Source organism: Scyliorhinus canicula, chromosome 10, assembly GCF_902713615.1.
Source record: "Scyliorhinus canicula chromosome 10, sScyCan1.1, whole genome shotgun sequence".
Classification (NCBI taxonomy): Eukaryota; Metazoa; Chordata; class Chondrichthyes; order Carcharhiniformes; family Scyliorhinidae; genus Scyliorhinus; species Scyliorhinus canicula.
The window spans coordinates 74,389,527-74,416,478 of NC_052155.1; the positions used below are offsets into that span (position 1 = coordinate 74,389,527).

The window sequence follows — 26,952 nt, forward strand, 5'->3', positions numbered from 1 at the left end:
CTAAGTGCTCGGGGAGCCCAGCGAACCACGCCCATATGTTTTGGGCGTGCCCAGCGCTGGGGGAGTTTTGGAAGGGGCAAGCGAGGACGGTGTCAAGGGTGGTAGGATCCAGGGTCAAGCCAGGCTGGGGACTCGCAATTTTTGGGGTTGCAGTGAGCCGGGAGTGCAGGAGGCGAAAGAGGCCGGTGTTCTGGCCTTTGCATCCCTAGTAGCCCGGCGGAGGATCTTGCTCCAATGGAAGGATGCGAGGCCCCCAAGCGTGGAGGCCTGGATCAATGATATGGCGGGGTTCATTAAATTGGATTAGGTGAAATTTGCCCTGAGGGGATCAGTACAAAGGTTCTTTAGGCGGTGGCAGCCTTTCCTGGACTTCCTGGCGGAATGGTAGGGAAATAGGCCGGCAGCAGCAGCAGCAGCAACCCAGGGGGGAGGGAGGGAGGGGGGTTTGGATCGGTGGGAGGGAGAACTGTGTACATGGGTTTGGGTGTTCTTTTGTTTGTAGTTGCTTTTGAAGTTGGGTGGGTATTGTTCTTGGGGTGTTACCGCGGTTGTTTTGTTAATAGAGTTGAGATGTTTATAGTTTGTAAAAATTTCAATAGATATTATTTAAAAAAAAAAGAATATTCTTTATTGCAATCGGGGCAGCTCTCTAGGTATTCCGGGGAACCACTTCGGAGAGTGCCAAAGTTTTGCTCGAAACATCCTTTTTTTATATGTATTGTTAGGGGCTGTCTCTTACATTCACTTGAGCTCGCCCCCATTACAAAGCATAAATTTGTTATTAATTCGTTATTGCAATAGTTCCAGTACATAATTATACAGACTTTGAGGTTATCTATTGGCACATGGGTATATAGCAGTCTTAGCTTAAACAGCAGGTGTTTAGCCATAGTTGCAAGCGGCTCCCACATTTCATATTCCGTCATCCGGCCATCTTCCTTGTTTCTCAAGGCTATTCAACTCCCTTATTTCAGCAAGTTCGTTCTCCTTCAATAACAAGCTTCTACACTTGTAATTTTCCACTAACATATCCCATTCATTCTGGCTTTTAAGCTTTGCATCCTCACCACCAGCTCAGCACAATCTCAACCCAGCAGGTGGTAGAAAATGCGACCCAACAGCTAAAAAATAACAAGACATCAGCAGATGGAATCCCCGGAGCACTAAAACATGGCGGGGCAGCAATATTGCCGCAAATACCTGACTTAATGTCCCTTATCTGGAAGGAGGAAAACATGTTAGGAGAACTCAGAAACTGAGCGTGGTAGTTAGAGGTATTTCTCGGTCGGCTACAAGGTCATTGCAAGAGTCCTCCTTAATCACCTCCCTCTGGCTAAAGAGCTCCTCCCAGAGTCACAATGCCAAGGGGCACAACGGATATCATCTTCGCCACGTGACAAGAGAAATACATGGAACAGCACCAATCCTTGTACTTGGCCTTCTTTGACCTCCCAAAGGTCCTCTATACAGTCAAAACGAGTGATTGCGGAGCATCCTCCTCAGTTTCCCTAAACATTTGTTACCGTCCTCTGCCTGCTCCATGATGACATGCAAGCCCTGGCTCGACCGCTCTATATCGTGGAAAAGCTTCCAGGAAGGCACTGAACACCTCGGTTTTTATCACCGAGAGCAAGCTAAAGCCAAGTGCCAACAGCAAAATGGGTGTGGCAACCCGGGCACCCCACCCACCATTGTCTGCCCCATCTGTGAGAGGGTAGGTTACACAGTGGACTCCTCAGCTACCTGTGAACTCATTTTTGGTGTGGAAGTAAGCCATCCTTGACTTCAAGGGACTACCAAAGAAGCAGATTATCATCTCACTCGCAGCTTCACAGATAAGGAGCTCTGCCCAGGTGGAACACCTGGCCTCATGTGTACCACTTCTGCTGGAAATTCTGTACCATTGCCTAACAGAGTGTTTCATTTCTGCATGCACATCTAATCTTGTAAAGTCAGCATCAACGGAAAGTGAATTATACAGCACTGGCTTTCAGTCTGCTGACCTTCGTGAAGGAGTATCTCATTGGACTTTCATTCTAGACACAGGAAGCCAAGTAAAACAAGATTTATTTTCTCGGTGGCGTCTGTACTGTAAAACCTTATTCGCTTCATCCCTCTTTTTACTGTATGAATGCGAGGTAGTGACTTCCTTCCGGTTTAGAACATAGAACAGTACAGCACAGAACAGGCCCTTCGGCCCTCGATGTTGTGCCGAGCAATGATCACCCTACCCAAACCCACCCTATACCCGTAACCCAACAACCCCCCCTTAACCTTACTTTTTAGGACACTACGGGCAATTTAGCATGGCCAATCCACCTAACCCACACATCTTTGGACTGTGGGAGGAAACCGGAGCACCTGGAGGAAACCCACGCACACACGGGGAGGACGTGCAGACTCCGTACAGACAGTGACCCAGCCGGGAATCGAACCTGGGACCCTGGAGCTGTAAAGCATTTATGCTAACCACTATGCTACCGTGCTGCCCACTTTAAATCATACGACAAAAGTGTGCAAATAACGCAACTCTTCAAGTTCATCCTAACTCTAGTTTGCTTTGAAATTAATAATAGAAAATTGGATCATATCAAAGCCGAGGGGTTGGGAAACATACCGCTTATAAGGATGAACACAAATCAAAACAACTTTGTTTATGGACAGGTGATGAGAGGAGAAATGAACGCCCTCCTGTCAATAGGAATCATAGAATCCCTACAGTGCAAGAGGCCATTCAGCCCATCAAGTCTGCACTGACTCTTCAAATGAGCACTGCCCATTTACAAGTATCCACTCCTACCTATCCTCTTCATCCCTTAACCTAACCTGCACATCCCTGGACACTAAGGGGCAATTTAGCATGGCCAATCCACCTAACCCGCACATCTTTGGATTGTGGGAGGAAACTGGAACACCCGGAAGAAACCCACGCAGACACAGGAAGAATGTACAAACTCCACACACTCAATAACCAGAGGCCGGAATTGAATCTGGGCCACTGGCACTGAGGCAGCAGTGCTAACCACTTTGTGAATTCTATTTTTGTCTTGCTGATGCTGCCCCTTTAAGTACAGCTACTCTGTTATCCTGTTTTCTCTATCTTTTCTACATGTTTCTTTCTGCAATATTTAATTCCCTGCTCTGACCTTTCTGTAACCATGTCTCAAGAATGTCGGATTTCGCCCAACACATGATTGCTTCCAGTTCTCCTCTTTTATTCTAGAGAGCGTGTGCATTCTGTTTTCTCATTTTGATAGGACTTCATCTTTTTCTGAAAGAACATAGAACATACAATGCAGAAGGAGGCCATTCGGCTCATCGAGCCCTCACTTCCACCCTATCCCCATAACCCAATAACCCCTCCTAACCTTTTTGGTCACTGAGGGCAATTTAGAATGGCCAATCCACCTAACCTGCACGTCTTTGGACTGTGGGAGGAAACCGGAGCACCCGGAGGAAACCCACAGACACAGGGAGAACGTGCAAACTCCACACAGTGACCCAGCAAGGAATCAAACCTGGGACCCTGGCGCTGTGAAGCCACAGTGCTGTCCACTTGTGCTACCCCTAGTAGAAGACTGTAGAAGCGATTCAGTCCAGAATCCATGTTGACTCTCCCTGAGGGAACCCAGTCACTCCCATGGTCCTGAAAGTTTATTTCCGTCAAGTGTCTTTTCCAAGTTCTTTTTGAAATCATTGTTCCCCATTCACCCACTGACGCACGTGCGCACGTGCTCCCGAGTGTTCCAGGTCATTACCACTTGTTATGAAAAAAAGCACTTCCTCACCTTTCCCTCACATCTCTTGCTCAACATTGTGTTCCTTAGTCTTTGTAGTCAGCTAATGGGAAGTTTTTCCTTGTCTGCGTTATCTAAGACAGTAATAATCTTGTACACTCTCATCAAATTACTTATTTTACCCCAGGAGAACAAGCCCATCCGTTCCAACCTAAATCTTGCAACTAAACTCCTTTCCACAAGTTTACTGATTCCCTTGCCATCAATTACCTCACTTTATTGTTTTTTTTCTACCCTTCAGTTTATATTTAGACTCCTTGGGTGGGATTTTCCGTCCAGCCCGCCCCCCCGGCAGCGGAATCCTCCGTTACAGCAGCCGGCGAATGCAGTTTCCAGTGTGGCCGTCCCACGCCGTTTCGAAACCTATGTCCGTGGGTCCGCTGCTGGCAAAGCGAAGGATTCTGCCGACGAAGAATCCCCCAGCTTGTTTCTTCCTGAAAATCTTTCAGCAGGGCCTCCTCTCCATTCCTACTTACATTGTTTGTTTTAACATGGATTACGACAACTGACTTTATCCCATCAAGTTTTTAGTTTTATACATGTTCCTATGTGCTGCAATCCCTGCAACTTGAGTTGCAGTTGACACTGCTCAGATACCTGTGACTACAGCCACTGGTATTTAGAGTTCCAAGTATCAGGTGACGCAAATTAAGGTTTTGACAAGGGGGGAATCTGAGGAAGAACGTTTTATGCGACGAACGGTAATGATCTAGAACGTACTGCCTATCAGGGTGGAATAAGTGGAAATGATCAATTATTTCAAATGGAAATTGGAAAGGCACGTTGCAAGGAATTGCTCACAGGGCTCAGGGGATAGAATGGGAGAAAATCTGCTTGAATGAATTGCTCTAGAGAGCCAGCATGCACCCAATATGTCAAATTCCCCCTTTCTGTACCATAATAACTATGAATGTCCTGTACCATAATAACTATGAATGTCACTCAAACTCTGAAATTTACCATATATTAGTTTCCCCCCCAAAAATCTCTCCCTGATCAAAGTCCTTACACTTCATTGCCGTTGTCACAATCATAGCATTTACAGTGAAGGAGTCCATTTGGTCCATCGAGTCTGCACCGGTCCTTGGAAAGATCATCCCACCTAAGCCCACACCTCGACCCTATCCCCACCTAACCTTTTTGGACACTAAGGGCAATTTAGCATAGCCAATCCACCTAACCTGCGCATCTTTGGATTGTGGGAGGAAACTGGAGTTTCCGGAGGAAACCCGTGCAGACTCTGCACAGACAGTGACCCAAGCTGGGAATCGAACCAGAGACCCTGGAGCTGCAAAGCAACAGTGCTAACCACTGTGCTGCCCTAAACTCCTCATTTCTTGATTAATTCTCTGTGCAAAACCACAGCTCCTGTTCACACCCTGCTTGAGGGCAGGCTTGCCTGGTTAAACCCGGCCCTCCGCTGCGGCAGTTCTGCACTCAGGTCTTGATACACCCGCAGCTCGTTCCCTTCCTAGGTGCACCTCCACGCCTGCCCCACCCAATGAAGAATCTTCACTTTATCCAAAACGCAGTGCAGCAGTACTATCATCACCCTTGGCAGCGCGTCTACTTGTAGTCTCCGCATCAGTGGTCTGTGCGCTCAGTTGACCTCTCGGGGCTGATGAAAGACGCCCTCCCCCATCAACTGCGCCAACATTTTGGCCACATACGTGCTGGCCTCTGCACTGTCGAGCATCCTCACAAACCTCAAATATTTCCTTCTGGAGTGATTCTCCAGATCCTCCACCTTCTCCTTCAGCTTCTTCTAGGTCTCGGGCATCACCCCCAACTGCTCCTCGTGCACCCCCACCGCCACTTTCTGGATTGCCTCGCCCTGGGACTCCAGCCTCTGCTCCACTCGCTTGATGCCTGATTTGATCGGCTCCAGCACTTTGGCCAGGTTTTTCAGGCCCTGCTTCCTCTGCTGGCTGAACTTCGCATCCAGAAATTTCACCAACTGCTCCGTTGATCACTGGCTGGGCAGAACAGGCCTTTTGCCCTCCGCCATCTTTGCCTGTGGCACACCACGAAGACTCTTCTGCTCCAACAGCTCCTTTCTTCTCATCCCACTTCTAGTTTGTGGATCCATCAACAGCCACACTAGAGGGGTTACACCTTCTTCAGGTACTCTTGCACCTCGTTCCATTCAAAACTTCACCCTTCAGACAGGGAAAGGACCGAAAAATACCAACTTGAGCGAGAGCCACCAAATGTGCAACAGCTCACTCCATGGCTGCCAGCAGAAGTCCAGACGTGTCATTTTTTAGTCTAAGTTTCCCCCTCCTTTTCCATTTTGTCTGTCTTAGAAATATCAAGCACCCTGGAATATTTTGTTCCCAACCTTGGTCACCATTCAACCAGGTCTCTGGAATGGTTAATGCTTTGTACATTCAGATGAAGCACCTTTAATTTCAACCTTGTACCATTTTCCCCTTATTTGGTCATATTTACTGATGCAATTACCATTAAACTTCTGGTCCTCTCTTGTCACACTTGGATTCTAATAAAGATTATTATTGAATAAAGATTATTATTCTTTTTATCCAACTTTGTTTATGAATTGCCTTTGCTTTTCTGTTTAGTGTTATAAATTTCAACCTCACCCCAAACACTCATCTACAGCCCTAATTATTCAATTCACAGGGCTTCTGGTCCCAACCGTTTAAGCGGAGCCTGCCCCAATGCCAATACCTCGAATTGAAATCCGTCTCCCATATCACTCCGAGCCACACATTCAAACCCCTGATCTTTCTGAACCTATGCTAAAAGCAGTTCATATAGTAATCCAGAGTTTACTTTTGAGATTGCTGTATTAATTTTGACCCTAGCTCCTCAAAATCCCTCAGCAGAAGCTTATTCCTTTCCATGTTCTACCAATTTCATTAGTTCAAACATGCACGATGACAACTCAGGCAGCATAGCCTTCATATTCACAGCTGCAGAGAATAATGCTTATTCCCTTACGTTTGCTGACTCCTAGCACTTTTCATTTCCCACCACTTAAATGGCCCCCTGTATTGCATCAGTTTGCTCATCCGCCCAGGCAAGAACAACCTTGTACCGGTTTGTTAAGTACAAAGGCTGAGACTACTCCAGAACTGTAGCCGGGGGCTCTTTGCATGTTGACCTGTACTCTCCTGTCCCTGACCACCAACCAGACCTGAACTATTCCCAGCCAAGTACGTCCTTGAGATGCAGCCACTCCATGCAGATGTGGTTGTCAGCTACAATGAATGGAAGAAACCCAAATAGGAGATTCTACACAATATTCCTGGACTCAAAGCAAACAAAAAAAAAACATGGCTCGCCTTACAAAAGAATGGCCAATATGGCCTGTCGCCAGGAAATCCACTTTGCATACACATGTATTGCTCAGATGGCTGGCTAAGTCAAATATGGGTGGATTTATTCTCTTCTAAAAGCTTAAGTGTCATGATCTGAAATAAGCCTCCAATTTGGAGCACACTATATCAGGGGAGTGTAGCCATTGCATACTATTCATGCACAAAATAATGAGGGGCAATTTACAGTTAAATCTCTGAATTTTTAAAGGATTAATTAAGGATTGACCCATCCTCATCCACTTTCCAATTAGATAATTTCAGTTAATGTTTTGGTGTCTAAAATATTCCATATTCAAATGTAGCTCATAAACAGTTTATCAACTGTGTTGACAATTGCTTCATGCATCTCCCATCTCTAAATGAATTGAATTGCATTTACTTTCAGTCAACCATAGCAACATCAAATATTCTGCACTGTAACCCACTTGCTACATACTGGCACTCAGGTGCAATGAAGTTTCCTTGAAATAAGGTGCAAAAAAAACAAACAAACACATTTTTGTCCATTAAAAAAAATAAAATAAATTTAGAGTAGCCTATTATTTTTCTTTTCCAATTAAGGGGCAATTTAGTGTGGCCAATACACTTAACCAGCACATCTTTGGGTTGTGGGAGTGAAACCCACACAGACACAGGGAGAATGTGCAAACTCCATACCTTAGATATGTATTTCATTTTTATCTTTCGAATCGGGTCTTTGCAGACTTCTAAAAAGTTTAGGGCATAATAATTATAGCAAATTGCAAAAGCTTGCAAAAGATAAAATGCTGAACTACAACGAAATAAGCTGCAAGATACGTCACCACCCAGGAATTTCCACCAATAGCTTATAAATGCATAGAGAATTAGAGGTGACAAAGTAGCATTGCGACTTGGGCTTGATCCTTCTTATTCAATTCAGTAATTTTATTCAGCTTCTGTAACGACTGCTGTGCAAAGTGGAAATAAATTAATGGCTATTGTAGGTAGCCGAGAGATGAAATTCCAGTATATTGCTTAAATAGTTAAGCAAACTTTGCTCCATGACAAAGTTATATCTACCGTGGAAATGTCTGAATTGGTCTAGGGGACCAAATAGAAAATGTTTAGTCCCGAGCACTGACCTATCCTGTTCTAATAAATGCAAATTATAGACACTCAGCCTGATGCTTACAAATAATGACCTGTAGAATTATATAGATACAATACAAACAAGTTGTTCTGTCTAACCAGTTTGTGTTGATATTAACCATGTGTGTAGCAATACTAACCCTTTACCTCTTCCTTTAACCATCTAAAATTCCGGCACCCACAAGATCCCAAAGTGTGTCATATATATATTTTTAAAAATAAAATAAATTTAGAGTACCCAATTCATTTTTCCAATTAAGGGGCAATTTAGCATGGCCAATCCACCTAACCAGCACATCTTTTGGGTTGTGGGGGTGAGACCCACGCAGACACGGGGAGAATGTGCAAACTCCACACGGACAGTGACCCAGGGTCGGGATTCGAACCCGGATCCTCAGCGCCGTAGGCAGCAATGCTAACCACTGTGCCACCGTGCTGCCCCGTGTCATATATATATTGAATTCCCTCCCTAAATTCTCTTTTTTTGTTAAGACCCTTTCAAAAACTCAACCTAGTGACAGTTTTTTTTGATTACCCCTCCTGGTAGCTCTTTCGGAGGTGCAGGATTAATTTTCCACGTCCCTCAAGAACCATGGGAATTTTTCTACATTAAAATATGATAGATAAATGCAAGGTATTGTGAATATTTGAAAAACACAAGACATTAAATAGTTATTAACATTCAATTGACGAGAACTAAAATAATCAGAAGCGCATGGACAACTGAAAACGGACAGTTTGTAAACAGCAGCTTTCTTATCTTCATGGCCAAGTAGTACATAGTATGCAAAAGCATAAATTGACTGCAAAAGGGATAATAGAGGATCAGGTGTGTCAAATGAGTTCTCTCAACAAACGTGGTATCTAGTAACTAACTCCCAAATATTACAAGAATGTCTATATCTTAAGAAACTTCATGCAAGATTACATTCGCACAAAAACAGATTGGGCCAGATTCTGTGAATATGATGTGGTTGCAGAGAACTTCTAATATTTTGAAAGGGAAAAATCCATGTGCCAGGAGGTAGCTCTGGAAAGAGGCCATCCAGCAGTTGAGCATGATGTCGATGCTGGTAAATCAGAATATGGTCCAATAGACGGGGAGAACAAGACAGTATTCGACAGTCATTCCAGGACAACAAGCAGTGCAAACATAAGGTGAAAAGAGAGCCTCGATCAACATTATTTGGAGAAGTGATCTGACGAGTCACATAGTACTGACTTATTCCATTTCAGGAATACAACTGTTTAACATTCAAGGATAAAATTATCAGGCAAACATGACACTTGATTCAAAAAACTGGTGTTTCATAAAATACCCGTGCCCTAAGAAAAATAACACCCAATTATGGAGATTTTATTTCTTGCTTCATGACAAACAAAGTTCAGTAAATTTTTGAAAAAGCTTTTAAAAATAAAAAATACAAAGTTGAATGTATAAAATTAAGCTTCTCAATTTAAATAACTACAAATGAACATATTATCTACCAACAGTCTTTTATATATCCGCAACTGTTGGATAGAAATCTCTGTAGAACATTCCTGCACTGTTCATTTTTTTCCTCTCAGACTATATACATTTCTGCTTAACAGCAATTCTATTTCTTCAGACTCGCATCTGTATAATGATATATTACCCTGTGTGAAGCTTAAGAAAATTATTTTCGTAAAACATATTTGAGTTTAGTAACCAAATTTCACAGAGGAAAATATATCCACAACACATCTACATTTGTTCTAAGCTTTCTGTTCAATGACAAAGTATTGCCATTTGTTTTAAGCCTTTCTTTTCCGTGACCAAGTACTTCCATTTGTGTCTGATCCTGAAGGCGTTTGCTGCGATTTCCTTAAAGGTGTTGAAACCCACTCTTCTGCACTGTTTTAAAGGAAAAAAAGTCCCATTACTTGTTGTCATTTCATTAAATTGACTGTACCTAGTAATTATTCACTCATCCTAATAAAAGTAGATAAATGGAGACATTATTATTTTTAAAAAATGGTTTTGATAATTTACCTATATATTTTCTTTGCACTTTCTCTTCGCATTTTTTTGCTTGGAGTCTGCCCATCAGGCATATCTAGAGCCAGTGTTTTAGGACTGCAAGCAGAAGTTGTTCTTGTTGGAGTCATCCCTGTGGCACGGATATAACAAGGCAATTAGCATAATTGATAATGCACATGGCACTTAATAAGTAATATTACCTATTGCATTGTGCAAGCCAGAATAGTTACTGAATTACATGTTCCTTAGCACTGTAGAACACATACAAAGTGGACATCAGGAAAATGGCCAGATCCAAAGTGTCTTTCCAGTTATATTTAAAAAGAACAAAAGTGTAACATATTTCCAACTTTTTCTTGTTTGTTAGCAGCTAAACATAACCTAAAATATACACAAAGTGTGTTTCAGATGTGCCAAAACATTTGAAACCTAATTATTATTCATTGTTTGGCAAACATAACCCAGTCAGCCACATAGACAAAAATAACCCAAACCAAAAAAAGACTTTGCAATGTGGTAATCTTCTATATTAGATTTTTAACACTATGTATTAGAAAAGAAATCCTGAATAATTGGTAACTGGTTATGGAAAGCAATGCAATTCAAGTTTCAGCAAATTGTCATAGCTGCAGTACTTCTAAACAGTCCATAGGGTAGAAGACATGCTGATTATAATGTCCATCAATTATATTGAAGCAGGCCTAATTAAGTTAAAATTGTACTCTTTGGGATGGAGTTGTACAACTTTCTGTAAAAAAGAACTTAACTCCTATAATACCAATCCAAATCATTTATCATTCAACCCTCTTCTGATAGTCAACAATCTACTTCATTGTCTGATAGAATCCCATGATGGTCTCTGGCTTTACCCCTATGTTCTGCACCTTTTCAATTTTCCCTTCCCGACCAGCATCTTCCCTACATTACACTTTATACTGCACACAATTAACAAACAGCATAGCTAGTGCCATCTTCTGGAGAGGGAGCAGAGTACTAGTTTAATTCTCATTTGGCAAGTGAACTTGAACAAGCAGTTGGCAAGTGAACCTGAACATGCAGTATGATGAAACAACTTACCAAGACATTGTGGAAGGTTACACGTAGAGCATTGCTCTGCCTTTCATAGTAGGAGGAATAAATTATTATATTTTAAACTTGTGATAAAGGGTGCCAATGTTCAGACCCCTTAGTATCTACCTCAGGATTTTTTGTTGTTGGTTAAACCCAAATGAAAGTATTGTCCAATAGGATTTTGATGTTCGCCAAAGTTGTGACCATCAGGCCACTCACTATGTGATACAAAATATATTCAAAGAATAGGGTGAATCTCGTAACAATCACCTAGAGATGACCTGAAATTGAGAGACAGGACTGAAGGCGAGAAATAATGCACTGCACTGCGACAGTAACTCTGTCAAAAAATATTTATAAAAGCAGCAACTAATCACTGGGCAGCATGGTAGCACATGGTTAGCACTGTGGCTTCACAGCACCAGGGTCCCAGGTTCGATTCCCGGCTGGGTCACTGTCTGTGTGAAATCATGTTCTTCCTGTGTCTGCGTGGGTTTCCTCTGGGTGCTCCGGTTTCCTCCCACTAGTCCCAAAGACTTGCTGTTAGGTAATTTGGACATTCTGAATTCTCCCTGTGTATACATTAAAAGGCCCCGGAATGTGGCGACTAGGGGCTTTTCGCAGTAATTTAATTGCAATGTAAACCTCGTGACAATAAACATTATTATTAATAATCACGACAGAACATCCAGTTATGGTGTAGCAAGTAAAATATTTCAACACGCTTTCAATTTCTTCCATGGGGGCAGCTTAACCACACACCTTGAGGGAGCTAGGCTACAATTTTTTAATGTTAAGAATTGTATTTAGCAGGATTTCCTACACCGAACGTGGCCAAATGTTGTGCCAGAGTCTGGAACCTCATCCTCAGTTAAGTGGGTTGCCACAGAGTTCTAATATTCATCTGATTAAATCTCTCACTTGAAGAGCGTTAACTTGCGATAAGTCTGTGGTCAATTTTCTGATTAAATCTCTCACTTGAAGAGCATTAACTTGAGACAAGTCTGTGGTCAATTTTCCAAGTGTCAAGTGTAATGGAAAACAGTGACTTAAAATAACTTAAAATTTGCCTTTACTTCAAATTTAAAAAAAAATTCTATTCAACAAGACAGCAATTCCAACCTAGGGGAAACCTTAGAACCTGCAAGATGGCCTATAGCAATCATACATTAATTCTACAACCTGGGACATTTGGTCCAAAACACTTGTGCTATTGTCCCCCTTCTTCGAATTGTATCAGCATAACCTTCTATTCCTTTCCCTCTCATGTACTTCTCTATCCCCCCCTTAAATGAAACCAAATGGCTATCCATCGGAGACAGCATGGTTTTATGAGGGGCAAATCATGTTTGGCTAATTTACTTGAGTTCTTAAAAGATGTAACCAACAAAGTGGATAATGGGGATCCTGTAAATTTAATATGTTCAGATTTCCGGAAGGCGTTTGATAAGGTGCCGCACATAAGGTTAATTCACAAGGTGAGATCATATGGGATTGGGGTAACTTATTAGCTTGGATAGACTGGCTGACGGACAGGAGACAGTCAGAATAGATGGGTGTTTTTATGGATGTCAAGATGTGGAGTGCCACAGGTTCGGTCCTTAGGCCCCAGCTATTTACAATCTATATTAACGACTTGGATACAAGAATAGAAGATTCTACAGCCAAATTTGCAGGTAATACAAAAATAAGTGAGACAGTGAGATGCAATGAGGAAATAAGAACCTTACAAATGGATAGAGATAGGTTAGGAGAGTGGGCCAAAATGTAGCAGATGGAGCTTAACATGGATAAGTGTGAAGTCATGCATTGTAAAAATGGTAAGGCAACTGATTATCTAAATGGGGAGAGACTTCAGGGTGCTCCGATGCACGAGTCACAGGAAAAGAGCACGCAGGTGCAACAGATAATAAGGAAAGCAAATTGAATGTTGGCATTTATAGCAAAAGGAATGGAGTATAAAGGTAAGGAAGTGTTGTTGCAACTATACAAGGCATTGGTAAGACCCCAAGTATCGTGCACAGTTTTGGTCCCCTTATTTGAGGAAAGATGTAGTGGCATTGGAGGCAGTTCACTAGATTGATTCCAGAGACAAGGGATTTGTTGTATGAGGAACGATTGAACAGTTTAGGCCTTTACTCTCTAGAGTTTAGAAGAATGAAGGGAGATCTAATTGATGTATACAGATGCTAAAAGGTATGGATAAAGTAGACGTGGAGCTGATGCTTCCTGTTGTGGGCATTCTAAAACGAGAGGTCATAATCTTAGAACAAGAGGTAGCAAATTTAAAACAGATTTGAGGAAAACTACTACTCACAAAGGGTTGCAAATCTATAGAATTCATTACCTCAGAGTGCGGTGGATGTAGGGACAGCGAGTAAATTTGAGGATTTACAGATTTTAAATTGGTAATGGGTTGAAGGGTTATGGAGAATGGACAGGACGATGGAGTTGAGGCCAGGATGGGATCAGCCATGATCACATTGAAGGAATTGAGGCTCGGGAATTGCCTACCCCTGCTCCTAGGTCATGTGTTCTAGGGAGCAGAGACTCTGGCTGATTTTGCAATCCAGCTTAGTCTGTAGTATTGCAGATAGCAGACAAAGAACATATCAGCCATGATAGAATGGCAGAGCAGACTCGATGGGCAGAACGGCCTAAATCTGCTCCTATATCTTATGAACTTCTGAAATGCATCAATGCTATTCATCTTAATCAAACACTATGATAGTGAATTCGACATTTTTATCACCCTATGAGGTCATAAGATATAGGAGCAGAATTAGGCCATTTGGCCCATCAAGTCTGCTCTGCCATCCGATCATTGCTGATCTCATCCTGGCCTTAACTCCACCATCCTGCCCGTTCTCCATAACCCTTCAACCTATTACACATTAAAAATCTGTCTAACTCCTCCTTAAATTTACTCACTGTCCCAGCATACTCTGCACTCTGGTGTAGCGGTTTCAGACTTGCTCACATGAAAGGCATGGTTCCAGAGAATCGCAAATAAAAGCAGTTATTACAATTAAACACTAATTTGCATATTTATCGAACACAAATATAAGATGAGTTAGAGTAAAATCTGCTTCCCAGCACTTGGATAACGGAACAATAATTCAGTAAAATTTTAATAACTATTAAAAAACTGTACAGAAACAGAAGGTCAAGTTGGAAAGGAAGTCCTAAAAAGGTGAAGTTCATAAATGGAGGGCGTGATGTATACAAGGGCAATTTCATGATCTACAGCATGGTTCCAGATTAGCTAGGTTTACCACATTTCAGACAGCTTGCATACTGTAATGGGCGGCATGGTGGCACAGTGGTTAGCACTGATGCCTCACCCCAGAGACCCGCGTTTGATTCCGACTCGGGTGACCGTGTGGAGTTTGCTCATTCTTCTTGTATCTATGTGGGTTTCCTCTTGGTGCTCCGGTTTCCTCAACAGTCCAAAGATGCGCAAGTTAAGTGGATTGGCTATACTAAATTGCCAAACCACGGGTGGGGTTACGTGTATAGGGTGGCGTTTGGGCGTAGGTACCCTTTTAGAGGGTCAGTGCAAACATGATGGGCCAAATTACCTCCTTTTGCACTGTAGGGATTCTATGATTTTCCTTAAATGAAACCAATACAATTACTATCATAATTTCTATGAGCTCCTTCAATATATGGTCAGATGTGTCAGCAAATATTGGTTGCTCACCAGTTTGACAAAATGAGAGATAAAAAAAGTCCGATTACTTTTTCCACCGTTATTAAGGTGGTAGCCATAATTTAATTTGGCGGTACTCTTACCTCTTCAGTCCTACTCCAGACACAAACTCAAAATCTAGGTTGACAATCCAGTGCAGTACTAAGGGAGTCTTACGCTGTCAAAAATATCATCTTTTAGAGGAATTGTTAATCTAATACTCTTGTCTTCCTTCGAGCGAACCCAATAACAGTGCTTTTCCCAACTACAGTGAGAGCTCTCTACAGTGTCCTGCTTTATCATATCATTATTTTCCTTTATGTGGCACCTTGCTTGATGCAATTCAATTGCTACTTGTCGGACATAGACTATACAGTGCTGAAGGAGGCCATTCGGCCCATCGAGCCTGCACCAACCCACTTAAGCCCTCACTTCCACTCTATCCCCATAACCCCTCCTTTTTTTGGTCACCAAGAGCAAATTATCCTGGCCAATCCACCTAACCTGCACATCTTTGGACTGTGGGAGGAAACCCACGCAGATACGGGGAGAACGTGCAGACTCCACACAGACAGTGACCCAGCAGGGAATTGAACCTGGGATCCTGGAGCTGTGAAGCCACAGTGCTATCCACTTGTGCTACCATGCTGCCCTATTACAACTCTTCTTGCACTTCAAAAGCCCCATATTAGTTGTAAAGTATTTTGAGACATTTCCAAGTTATGAAAGGCACGATAATATTTTTTTTCTTTTAGAATTGGCAGGCTATGTATTCTGAAGGTCATCTAGTTTGATTACAATAGACAGCTGGACATCAAACATTTTGATTTTCCATTTACACAAAAATTATCTCTTTAAGCAAGCATTAATCTGGAATAATACCAAATATCTCTCAGTGCCTTGGGTGGCACATCTACAATAAACAGCTTTCATTAAAGTTAATGACAGCAACATGGCAAGAGGAGCAAAAAAAAGATAAGCCTTTCATGTCCGCTATTTGCCTTTTTAAAACAAGTTAGTTGAAAAATGAGCAGAAATGATCAGAATAACGCTTGGAAAGGACATCATTCAGAAACTCAATGTAAAATGTGCATTGATAGGAAATTAAATTCAGTGCTTATAATATTTCTTAAATCATTGGGGTTGAAATACCCGTTTCCACTAATTTCAGCAAAAATACAGATGCATAAGTATACTGAGGTTAACTGTCTCTAATCTAATCCATATATTATTGAAGTAAATGAAGTCATTAAGTTTTGTTCAGGGTCAAATAATACTTCTTACTCCAATCCACTTCTTCACTTCAATTAGGATTTGCATGATGCTTGCTCTCCTCATTAATGATGCACTTTAGGATTATATCCAGATTAAGCGTTAAATTCCAAAGGCAAAATACCGCAATATACTTGGGATTCAAAGCAGATGATAAAATATAGGATACATTTACTTGTACTAAATCCAGGGAATAATTAAATCCAGATGAGATTTTGCCAAAATCTTAACCCACGAGTAACATAATATTGTCATCAACCTTGCTGGTGTGGGACACCTCGTGGTGTGTGCCATAACACTTTTCCTTAACCCTTCTTCGCAAATATAATGTGTGTCATGATGTGCTGAAAATGCAAGGTGCTAATGGTGCAATGAGGGTTCAAGAACAATTGGCACTGTGATGGACAATGGGATCAATAGTGAATGTCCTTAGCCAACGAGATTGAAGAATTGAGAAAGAAGGAGGAATGAAGCAGAAGGCCGAATGAGAGTCGGCAAATTAAGATTCAAATCAGCTATGTGAATTAGGAAGGAATGCAAGAAATATTGAATTGAGGGAAGAGACAAAGACAAATAAAAAATTTGAAGTGTGACAAATATCTTATTAAATGCAATAATCAGACTCATTAATTTAAATTGTTCTCTTTCTGAGCTGGAGATTGTTTAGCATTGTGTTAGCAAAGTTCACACTGTTTTAAAAAAAGACTAATTAAGCCTTCCTCGTGTTTTCAACAAACAATTAATGCACAAACCCAGTAAGTTCTTAAAAACAACTGGAAGGTGAAGGGTGCAATCTAGTTTGCATGAGGCAAGTTGCAGAGTCGTGTAAATTGGCCAGCAAGCTCCAGAGATTTGCAACTAGTGGTGCATCATCTTCCTTTGAACGTTATTGATTTGTGCACTCATAATGGTGTGCATCAAAAGATCAGTGTTATTTTTCCATGAATATTTGGATTATACGGGCTCTGATAACTTGCCTAGCTGCTTCTCAATCTGCTTTAGTTGGTTCTCTTGGTCATTGAGCTCCTTGTGCTTTAGGGTCATTTCTGGTGAGCCAAGATACTTCAGTTGCAGATCCAGTTCCTGTTTGACATTATTCAGCTTGATCAGGGCAGAGCGATATTGCTGGATAAGATCTACAAGAGAAACAAAATTGCTGAAAACAAGATAAGGCATGCCGAAAACACGTGTACAAGAAACATGAGAAAAGAACGAGTACATTGCTGTTAAATCCATCAGCATGTCTATCCACAAACTGCAGCAAAAGGGTATTAAATTCAAATTTGGAGCAAAGTGCATTTGTGTCTTGCATTCAATTTCCCACATGCTGAGTTTCTGATCACTGTTCGTCCGTCAGGCACCGATTAACAACTAGAAAGTCAATCTCCTACAACTTTTAGTAGCAGAATGGCACTGGCAAATCTCTGGAAACAGGGCCTAAGAAGTTTCAGCTAAGCCATCAATCACAGATAGACACCTACAGACCAATTACAATTTGGCTGCTGATCTGATTGCAGCCTTACCGTCAAGGCAACATTTGACTAAATACATCAAAAAGAATCCCTAGCAAAACTAAAGTGACTGGAGGTGTCAAAGGGAAAAACTACTCAATAGATGGCGTGATACCCAAGGGACTGAGAAGACTAAAGCCACTGTTTTCGGTCCCTACTCCAAACCCTGTTCCCTAGCTAATGATTTCATCCCTTTCCTTGGCAACAGTTTGGGACTGAGACAATCTTTTCATAATCTGGGTGCTATATTTAAACCCAAATTGAACTTCCAACCATATATTTATACCAGATCAGCTATTTTCATTGTTGTAACATAATTGAACCTCGTTCCCATCTCAATTCACCTGATGCTGAAGCTCTCATTCATGTCTTTGTTACCTTGAAACTTGACTATTCCAAAGCACTCCTTCCTGTTGATCTCCCACATTCTAGTCTTCCTAAAGAGATCAGCCAAAGCTCTGTGCTTGTGTCTTAATTTGCACCAAGTCTTGCTCACTCCTGTGCTCACTTACATTGGTTCCCATGGATGGTTGCAGAGTTCAAATCTTGGAATTCTCTAGTTTGGGAGTACCTTCAGCATAAGGGCTGCAGCAGATTAACAGGAAGGCCCATTATAATCTTCAAAGGATGAACAGTGCTGGACAATAGATGGAGCTTTGCTGGTGCTATGCACTCTCCTAGAAACAGTAACGATGTTTCTCTCTTCACAGATCCTGCCAGGCCTGCTGATCATTTCCAATATTTTGCTTTTATTTCAGATTTCCAGCATCCACTGTATTTTGTTTTCAACTTTAAAGGTTAACAATTTTTCTGCACATTATCACTCAAATCTGAGCCTTGGTTTATTTGCACTGAATTAAATGTTCTTCTCAATGTTAAACATACCAATATGAGAATTCAGCATATGGTAAGCTTTTGGTAGAGGAGCTCCAAACACCAGTCCTCGAAGTTTATCCATTTGTGGTGCCTTGTTTTGAAGGCCTCCAAACTTTCCATTGCTCCGGATTCTGTCACCATCTCTAGTTAGCAAAGTAGGGCAATGGGTAATTTTCACAACCTAAAAATGGTTATATTAAGAGTGAAATTAGGTCAACTTTGAGTCACAGCTCATTTTTTAAAAAAGGACAGTTTTTCATGTGTCTTAACTTTTAAGCAAGACAATTAACAATTTGTAGCTTACCAAATAGCAAAATATTACATACAGTATACATAGCTAAGTTTCACATGCCATGCAAGCATCGTCTTAACCGCTAGTCAAATAATTGAAAAGCAAGAACATACCTCTTTTCTATACTGATTGGCAGCATTTAAGTCATCCAGAATTATTGTATCTCCAAGAAGCATTCCAAACACTGAAAAACAACATTTTATTCTAAGAGAATGCCCTTGCCCACAGTTACTCAAAACTGAAAAAAGTTCATCCCATTGATTTACACACTACAAAATTCAATTCAACAAATGTACAAATTTAACTATAATGTTGGGTTTTCCCATGGCATGATCAGTGATTATTAAACAATATGTTTAAAACAACTTTTGAAAATCAGCATCTGTGATAAAAGTCTCAATGCATAGTAAGGAAATTATTATTTGTTTCTTGCTTAAAGGTAACACCATCAGAGAAACACTAGCATCTTGAATTAAGGCCAATATAATATTCTACCCAATTGTTCAGACTGGATGCCCAGTTTGATAAAATGTAGTTTGTTATAATCAGATTGGATTAGCTTGCTATGAAATAGGACACAGATTTCTGCTTACAAAACCCATCAACTCATAATTTTAGTTTTATCAATATGTATGGTGAAAAAGGGTCATGTGCTTTCTCACAAGGGTCTACCAAACAGCACATTCAGATACCTGTAATAGGTCACCTCTCCTTGGATGTGCAGTATTTGAGGAGAAAATATTTAAGTTGAAGTGACCTACGTTTCAGAAACAAAAAAATCTACAAAATGTTGGAATTGATCACTTTATTTATAAGTTTATAAATTGAACAAATATAGTCATGTCATACTGATCACTTTAAACACAGTTCGCATCCACACTTTACCTGTGCGACATTGTTCCATATTTTCAGAAAAAATAAGTAATTCCCGGGCAAATATAGGGTTCCCCTCAGGTTTGAAATTACATTTTCCATTTCGCATGTGAGGTAAAGGCCTATAAATTAAAACAGGCAGTCAGCCTGAATATCTCAACTGAATTTATAAACATTCAACAATGCTAGTTTTCAAAAATAATGTAAAATAACTGCAGGTTTGTTCTGGCAGGACTACCAGGCTTAAATTGGTTTTGAAAGCTATAAAATGACTGATATTCAAACAAACTTTAATTCCTTTAATATCCCCATGGCATCATGCTGGTCACACAAATAGAATTACACAGACAATATACATCACAAAATCAGGCCATTAAGCAGAAACAATTCTACTTTTAGTCTCTTTCAGTGTTCCTTTCCTAGCCATTAGCATTACCTTTATTTTCTTCTCCCTCATATGCTTTTAGTCTCACCTTAAATACATCTATACTATTCACCTCAACCATTCTTTGTGGCAGCGAGTTCCACACACTGCACTCTGGGCAAAGTTTATGAATTTCCCATTTGGTTTCTTTTGTATTGATGGGTCTAGTTTTGCTTTTCCCCACAAGTGGAAAAACTGTGCTGATTCTCTCAAGAACATTCTTAATTTAAAGAACCCGCTTAATTTAAAGATGACTCTAGACTCTTTATACTCCTCTGAGTATATCGACTAAACAATTAAATTAATGAACCACTCCTGTAACAAAAGAAAACAAACTTTACCAGAAGCTTAGGCCGTATCCCATTTAAATGTTCAGCAGGCCCATGCATCATTATGATTCTAGACAAGACCCCAAGTTGGTGGGGAAATCTGGTTAGGAACCAAAATGTTTTGTTTAAAGTAGATAAAGTTTGAGATTGAAGACACTTACTCAGGCAATAAAGCCACAAGAGGGGTGGCATGATGACAGTGGTTAGCACTGCTGCCTCAAAGCACCAGGGACCCAGATTCAATGCTGGCCTTGGATGACTGTGGAGTTTGCACTTTCTCCCCTTGTCTGTGTGGGTTTCCTTTGGGTGCTCTGGTTTCCTCCCCCAGTCCAAAGATATGCAGGTTAGGTGGCTTGGCCATGTTAAATTGTCTCTTAAGTGTCCAAAGTTACATAAGTTAGGTTAAAGGATAGGACGGGGAAGTGGGCTAGAGTATAGTGCTCTTTCAGAGGGCAAGTGTAGACTCAATGGGCTGAATGGTCTCCTTCTGCACTGTCGGGATTCTAGAGCCGTTTCTTTTCAAGATAAGAGACCCAGTGTGTTCATTTTTAAAAAAATGTACAGCTAGAACCTCGCATTTCTGGTATCATCTTTTACATCTTTTTAGAATCCTCTCCAATGTTTCTATGTCCTTTTTATACTATGACAAGCAGAACTGAGTACAGTACTCAAGTTAGGTCCAATCAAGGTTCAGCTCAAGTCTAGCATAACTTTGCTTCTTTTCAATTCTATTCCTCCAGAAGTGAACCTGAATGATTGCTTAGTTATTTGTTGTTTTATTAACCTGTGCCACTGCTTTTAGTGATGTATGGATTTGGACTCTGAAGATTCATTTGTTCCTTTATCCCATTTTGGTTCTTAACTCGAGTAACATTTAACCTAATTCTCTCTCGTCAAAATATAACACTTTATACGTATCTCTGTTGAAATTCACTTGTCAATTATTCCCTTTCAACACACTTATTCATGTTGTCTTGTACTTTGTTGCAGTCCTCCTCAGTATAAACTAAATACCAATTAAATACAGCAAACTTGCTCTGAGGGCAGCAAGCACGGTGACACAGTGGTCAGCACTGCTGCCTCTCAGTGCCAGGACCTGGGTTAGGTTCCGGCCTTAAGCAACTGCACATGTGGAGTTTGCACGTTCTCCCCATGTCTGTGTGGGTTTCCTCCCACAGTCCAAAGATGTGCAGGTTAGGTGGATTGGCCATGCCAAATTGTCCCTTAGTGTTCAAAGATGTGAAGGTTAAGTTGATTGGCCACGATCAACGCATGAGGTTACAAGGAAAGGGCGGGGAGTGGGCCTAGGTAGGACCCTATTGTGGAAGGTCGGTGCAGACTTGATAGGTCGAAAGACTTCCTTCTGCACTGTAGGGATTCTATGGATATGAAGCACAGATATTACTTATCCCGTAAATGCCAATCTCCAAAAAAGAAAAATCTAACCATTGTCTAACCATGGAGTCTGCACGTCCTCCCCCTGTGTGCGTGGGTTTCCTCCGGGTGCTCCGGTTTCCTCCCACAGTCCAAAGATGTGCGGGTTAGGTGGATTGGCCATGCTAAATTGCCCGTAGTGTCCTAATAAAAAGTAAGGTTAAGGGGGGAGTTGTTGGGTTACGGGTATAGGGTGGATACGTGGGTTTGAGTAGGGTGATCATGGCTCGGCACAACACTGAGGGCCGAAGGGCCTGTTCTGTGCTGTACTGTTCTATGTTCTATTTCCTTTTAACATTCAATGGTATTACATCACTGAATTCCCAACATCACATGTTGGGGCCTGCCACTGGTCAGAAACTGAAGACGACCAATTATATAAATCTGCGGCACAAGAGCAGAGAATTCTGCCGTGGGTAACTCACTTCCTGACTCTACAAAGCCTATCCACCATCTTACAAGGAACAAATCAGAAGTCTGATGGAACACACTCCACTTTCCTGGATGAGTGCAGCTCCAATAACACTCAAGAGGCTCAACAACACCCAGGCTAAAGCAGCTCTCTTAATCAACATCTTATCCACCACCTTAAATCTTCACTTCTTCCACCACTGGCACACAAGAGTCAGTAATATGTTGCATCTACAAGGTGCATTGTAGCAACTTGGCAAGGCTTCTTCAACAGCATTTTCCAAACTTTGACCTCCACCATCTAGAAGATCAAGGACAGCAAAGACATAGTAACACCACTACATGCAAGTTCCCCTCCAGGTCTTGCACAATCCTGACTTTATATCGCTGTCCCTTCACTGTCATTGAACCAAACTCCCTTAAAACCACTGATCACATTAGTTCACCACCATCTTATGAAGGGCAATTAGGGATTGGCATCAAATGTTGGCCCTGCCAGCAAATCTTGTGCCCCAAGAATTAGAATAAACAATTGGTTTCATTTGCAAATTTAAAAATTGTGCTTTGGATTCTGAAGTCAAATTTGTTAATATAAATTAACTCCCACTTTCCACCTTTTGCCATACTAAATGGCTACCCTTTACCATATAATGGAAGTCACGGTAGCACAGTGAGTAGCACTGTTGCTTCACGTCTTCAGGGTCCCAGGTTTGATTCCTGGTTTTGGTCACTGCGTGGAGTCTGCATGTTCTCTCTGCGTCTGCGTGGGTTTCCTCCGGGTGCTCCGGTTTCCTTCCACAAGTCCAGAAAGATGTGCTGTTAGATAATTCGGACATTCTGAATTCTCCCTCCGTGTACCCAAACAGGTGCCGGAATGTGGCAACGAGGGGCTTTTCACAGTAACTTCAAAGATTATTATCAAGGCAGCATTTGACTGAGTATGGAATCAAGGAGCCCTAGCTAAACTGGAGTCCATGGGAATCAGGGGGAAAACTCTCCGCTGGATGGAGTCGTACCTGGCACAAAGGAAGATGGTTGTGGTGGTTGGAGGTCATTCATCTCAGCTCCAGGACATCATAGAACAGTACAGCACAGAACAGGCCCTTCGGCCCTCAATGTTGTGCCGAGCCATGATCACCCTACTCAAACCCACGTATCCACCCTATACCCGTTACCCAACAACCCCCCCATTAACCTTACTTTTTTTAGGACACTACGGGCAATTTAGCATGGCCAATCCACCTAACCCGCACATCTTTGGACTGTGGGAGGAAACCGGAGCACCCGGAGGAAACCCACGCACACAGGGGGAGGACGTGCAGACTCCACACAGACAGTGACCCAGCCGTGAATCGAACCTGGGACCCTGGAGCTGTGAAGCATTTATGCTAACCACCATGCTACCCTGCTACCCTGAGGAATTCCTCAGGGTAGTGTCCTAGGCCCAAAATTATCTTCAGCTGCTTCATCAATGATCTGCCTTCCATCATAAGGTCAGAAGTGGAGACGCTTGCGGATGACTGCACAATGATCAGCACCATTCGTGACTCCTCAGATAATGAAGCAGTCCGTGTCCAAATGCAGCAAGACCTGGACAATGGTCTTGGGCTGACAGCAAGTTACATTCGCGCCACACAAGTGTCAAGCAATGACCATTTCCTACAAGAGAGGATCTAACCTTGGATTGACAGCCAATGTCAATACCATCACTGAATGCCCCACAATCAACATCCTGGTGGTTCTCATTGGTCAGAAACTGATCTGGACTAACCACATTAATACTGTGGCTACTAGGGCAGGTCAAAGGCTAGGAATGCTACAGCGAGTAACTCACCTCCTGAGCCCCCAAAGCCTGTCAGCCATCTACAAGGCACAAGTCAGGAGCGTAATGGTATACTCCCCACTTGCCTGGATGAGTGCAGCTCCAACAAAACTCAAGAAGTTCGACACCATCCAGGATGAAGCTGCCCGCTTGATTACTTCTCCTTCCACAAACATTCAAACCCTCCATCACCGAGGAACAGTCCAGCCTTGTGTACCATCTACCAGATGCACTGCAGTAACGTGCCAAGGTGCCTTCGACAGCACCTCCAAACTTATGACCACTACCATCTCGAAGGACAAAAGCAGCAGACACCTGGGAACCCCACCAACAGGAGGTTCCCCTCTAGGTCACTCACCACCCTGACTTGGAAATATATCCCCGTTCCTTCGCTGTTGCTGAGACAAAACCCTGGAACTCCCTCCCTAACAGTGGATGTACCTGCGCCTGAAGGACTGCAGCGATTCAAGAAGGCAACTCATCACCACCTTCTGAAAGGCAACCAGGGATTGGTAATAAATGATGACCTAACAGCGACGCCCACATCTCTTAAGTATTGCTACAGCACCAAGTGTCAGTACTTTGATTTTAAGAAGGACCATTAAACACAAAATCTAAAGTTAGAATTCAACCTGAAATAGTATCAATCCCTCGTGTTTATTCTGAAATCCAGTTAATGGTTTTGAGTTGCACTTTAGTTTGGGTGCATTTTACAACACTTTCGAGTGAATGCCTTTTCATTAAGCTAGTAAAGTTTAATTGGGGCTGACATTTCAATTATTAAAAAAAAAAATTTAGAGTACCCAATTCATTTTTCCAATTAAGGGCAATTTAGCGTGGCCAATCTGCCTAACCAGCACATCTTTGGGTTGTGGGGGTGAGACCCATGCAGACACGGGGAGAATCTGCAAACTCCACACGGACAATGATCCAGGGTCGGGATTCGAACCCAGATCCTCAGCGCCGTAGCCAGCAATGCTAACCACTGTGCCACCATGCTGCCTTGACATTTCAATTATTAATTTTATACCTGTTACTGTCTGGAAGATTTTTTCTATATATGGAATCAAGCGGTAGTACTTGTTGGCGCCCCTGACTTTCATCGAAGATACGTCGAGCAGCATCAGTGGTTAAAGTAACCACACAGTCCATATCGCTAGCCATATGCCAAGAGATAACCTTGGCTACCTCATCATCCTCTATCATTGCCAAGTGTGCAATCTGTAATGAAATCAAATATCAAAAATCAAATCAAATATGAATAATAGCGGAAAAACACAGTATTATAAAGGTAAAATCATTTTGAAAAGTGCTTTGTTGGGAAAGTGAGAGTATCGAAGTAGAAGCAAGAGTTAGAGCAGCACGAGTACTCAAAATGTCTTTGGTCTCTGGGTTGAAACAATGTTGAATTCAATATCATTCTCGGCTGGGTTCAACCCAATGCTGAATGTTCAGTAGTTCAACACCTTTCAAATTACATTAGAAATAATGACAAGAAATAAAATTTAGTCTACTTTAAGTATCAACACAACAGTCCTGACTGTCAAATGGTAAGAAGGAGGGGATACACTATGTGAAAGAAGAGGAGTAAGAGGGAAAGAGAAGTATGAATTAGTACTGATGGCAATCCACCCAGGACACAGGTAATGGAATCATTAAGACTGAACTAATACTAAGAAATTGAATGCTTTAGGCCAAGTGATGTGGGCAAAGTCTCAATACTGCAGAGAAAAACGTGTACACAAAAATTCTCAAAGAATGGTTTACAATGAGATCCTCATTTACATTATTCATACCTTTCCTAAAATGTCACCACTGCTCCTAGCATAATTAGACAGAGAGCACATTCTTCTGGGCTGCTTGAATATCCTGTCTTTCTCAATCTTCATCTGCTTGAGAACAGTATCAATACCGTGGATCTACATTGTAGAGCAAAGAATGGTAAAATTTAAAGCATTAAATTGGTTGGAGGGGAGGTGCTATTTCGACTGACAGATAAAAAGTTGTATACTGTATCAGAAATATATATACATTCTGTATTAAAGAGCATTACCCAGCTTAAAATGTGCTCTTTAAAACAAATGGCACCAATTCAAGTGCATGTAAGAAACCAGGTACAGGAAATTAGCCCTAAACCCACCAATATCACTTGGCTTACTGATCTAAAAAAATGTATACACACACACACACACACACAGTAACTTTGATATTTTGTAAGGGCCTTTCAAATTAGTTTTTATTGCAAATTAAAATGTAAAGCAGGACTAGAAAGCGGGGACTAGAAATAAACTAGTATATTTGGAGAGAATCAGTTAATTATTTGAAACATTATTGAAATATACACAGAAAAGTGAATTTATTAAAGATACAGTGAAGCAAAATGGCAGCCATTGGCATAGGTTATGGACATCATTTTCATGGAGCTTATAATCAGATTCTCCCATAATGAAGATACCCCCGCCCCTCAAATGAAGTACAATTGAAGAACTGGTGTTTATTGTTGTGACTCCTATGATAATGCAGGTGGGATAGTCAAAATTGTTGGAAAATGTCACAGGTGAGTAGTTACAAACCTGCGTTTAGAGTTGAATACTTTAAATGTGTGGGCTGTGTCGGCCTTTAATTGGTAAGCCCAGACTTTAGAATATCAAAATGGTAACGAGCAGTGCAACATCGTGTCTGCACCAGCTCAC

At 41.6% G+C, this 26,952-nt stretch overlaps 1 protein-coding gene across 3 annotated transcripts in view; it reads right to left on the minus strand.

Moving 5' to 3' along the window:
* Positions 1–9,575: 9,575 nt before the first annotated feature.
* The window catches only part of smchd1 (structural maintenance of chromosomes flexible hinge domain containing 1), a 217,226-nt gene continuing 199,849 nt past the window's right edge, over positions 9,576–26,952 (minus strand). For all 3 annotated transcript variants that reach the window (XM_038809195.1, XM_038809194.1, XM_038809196.1), the window contains 8 exons: positions 26,056–26,178; positions 25,290–25,480; positions 19,852–19,961; positions 19,080–19,150; positions 18,684–18,855; positions 17,265–17,423; positions 10,266–10,383; positions 9,576–10,127 (listed from right to left, as the gene is read on the minus strand). In XM_038809195.1, the coding sequence (XP_038665123.1) occupies positions 10,028–10,127; positions 10,266–10,383; positions 17,265–17,423; positions 18,684–18,855; positions 19,080–19,150; positions 19,852–19,961; positions 25,290–25,480; positions 26,056–26,178 (1,044 nt within the window). In that variant the 3' untranslated portion in view covers positions 9,576–10,027. The remainder of the gene's footprint in view (positions 10,128–10,265; positions 10,384–17,264; positions 17,424–18,683; positions 18,856–19,079; positions 19,151–19,851; positions 19,962–25,289; positions 25,481–26,055; positions 26,179–26,952) is intronic.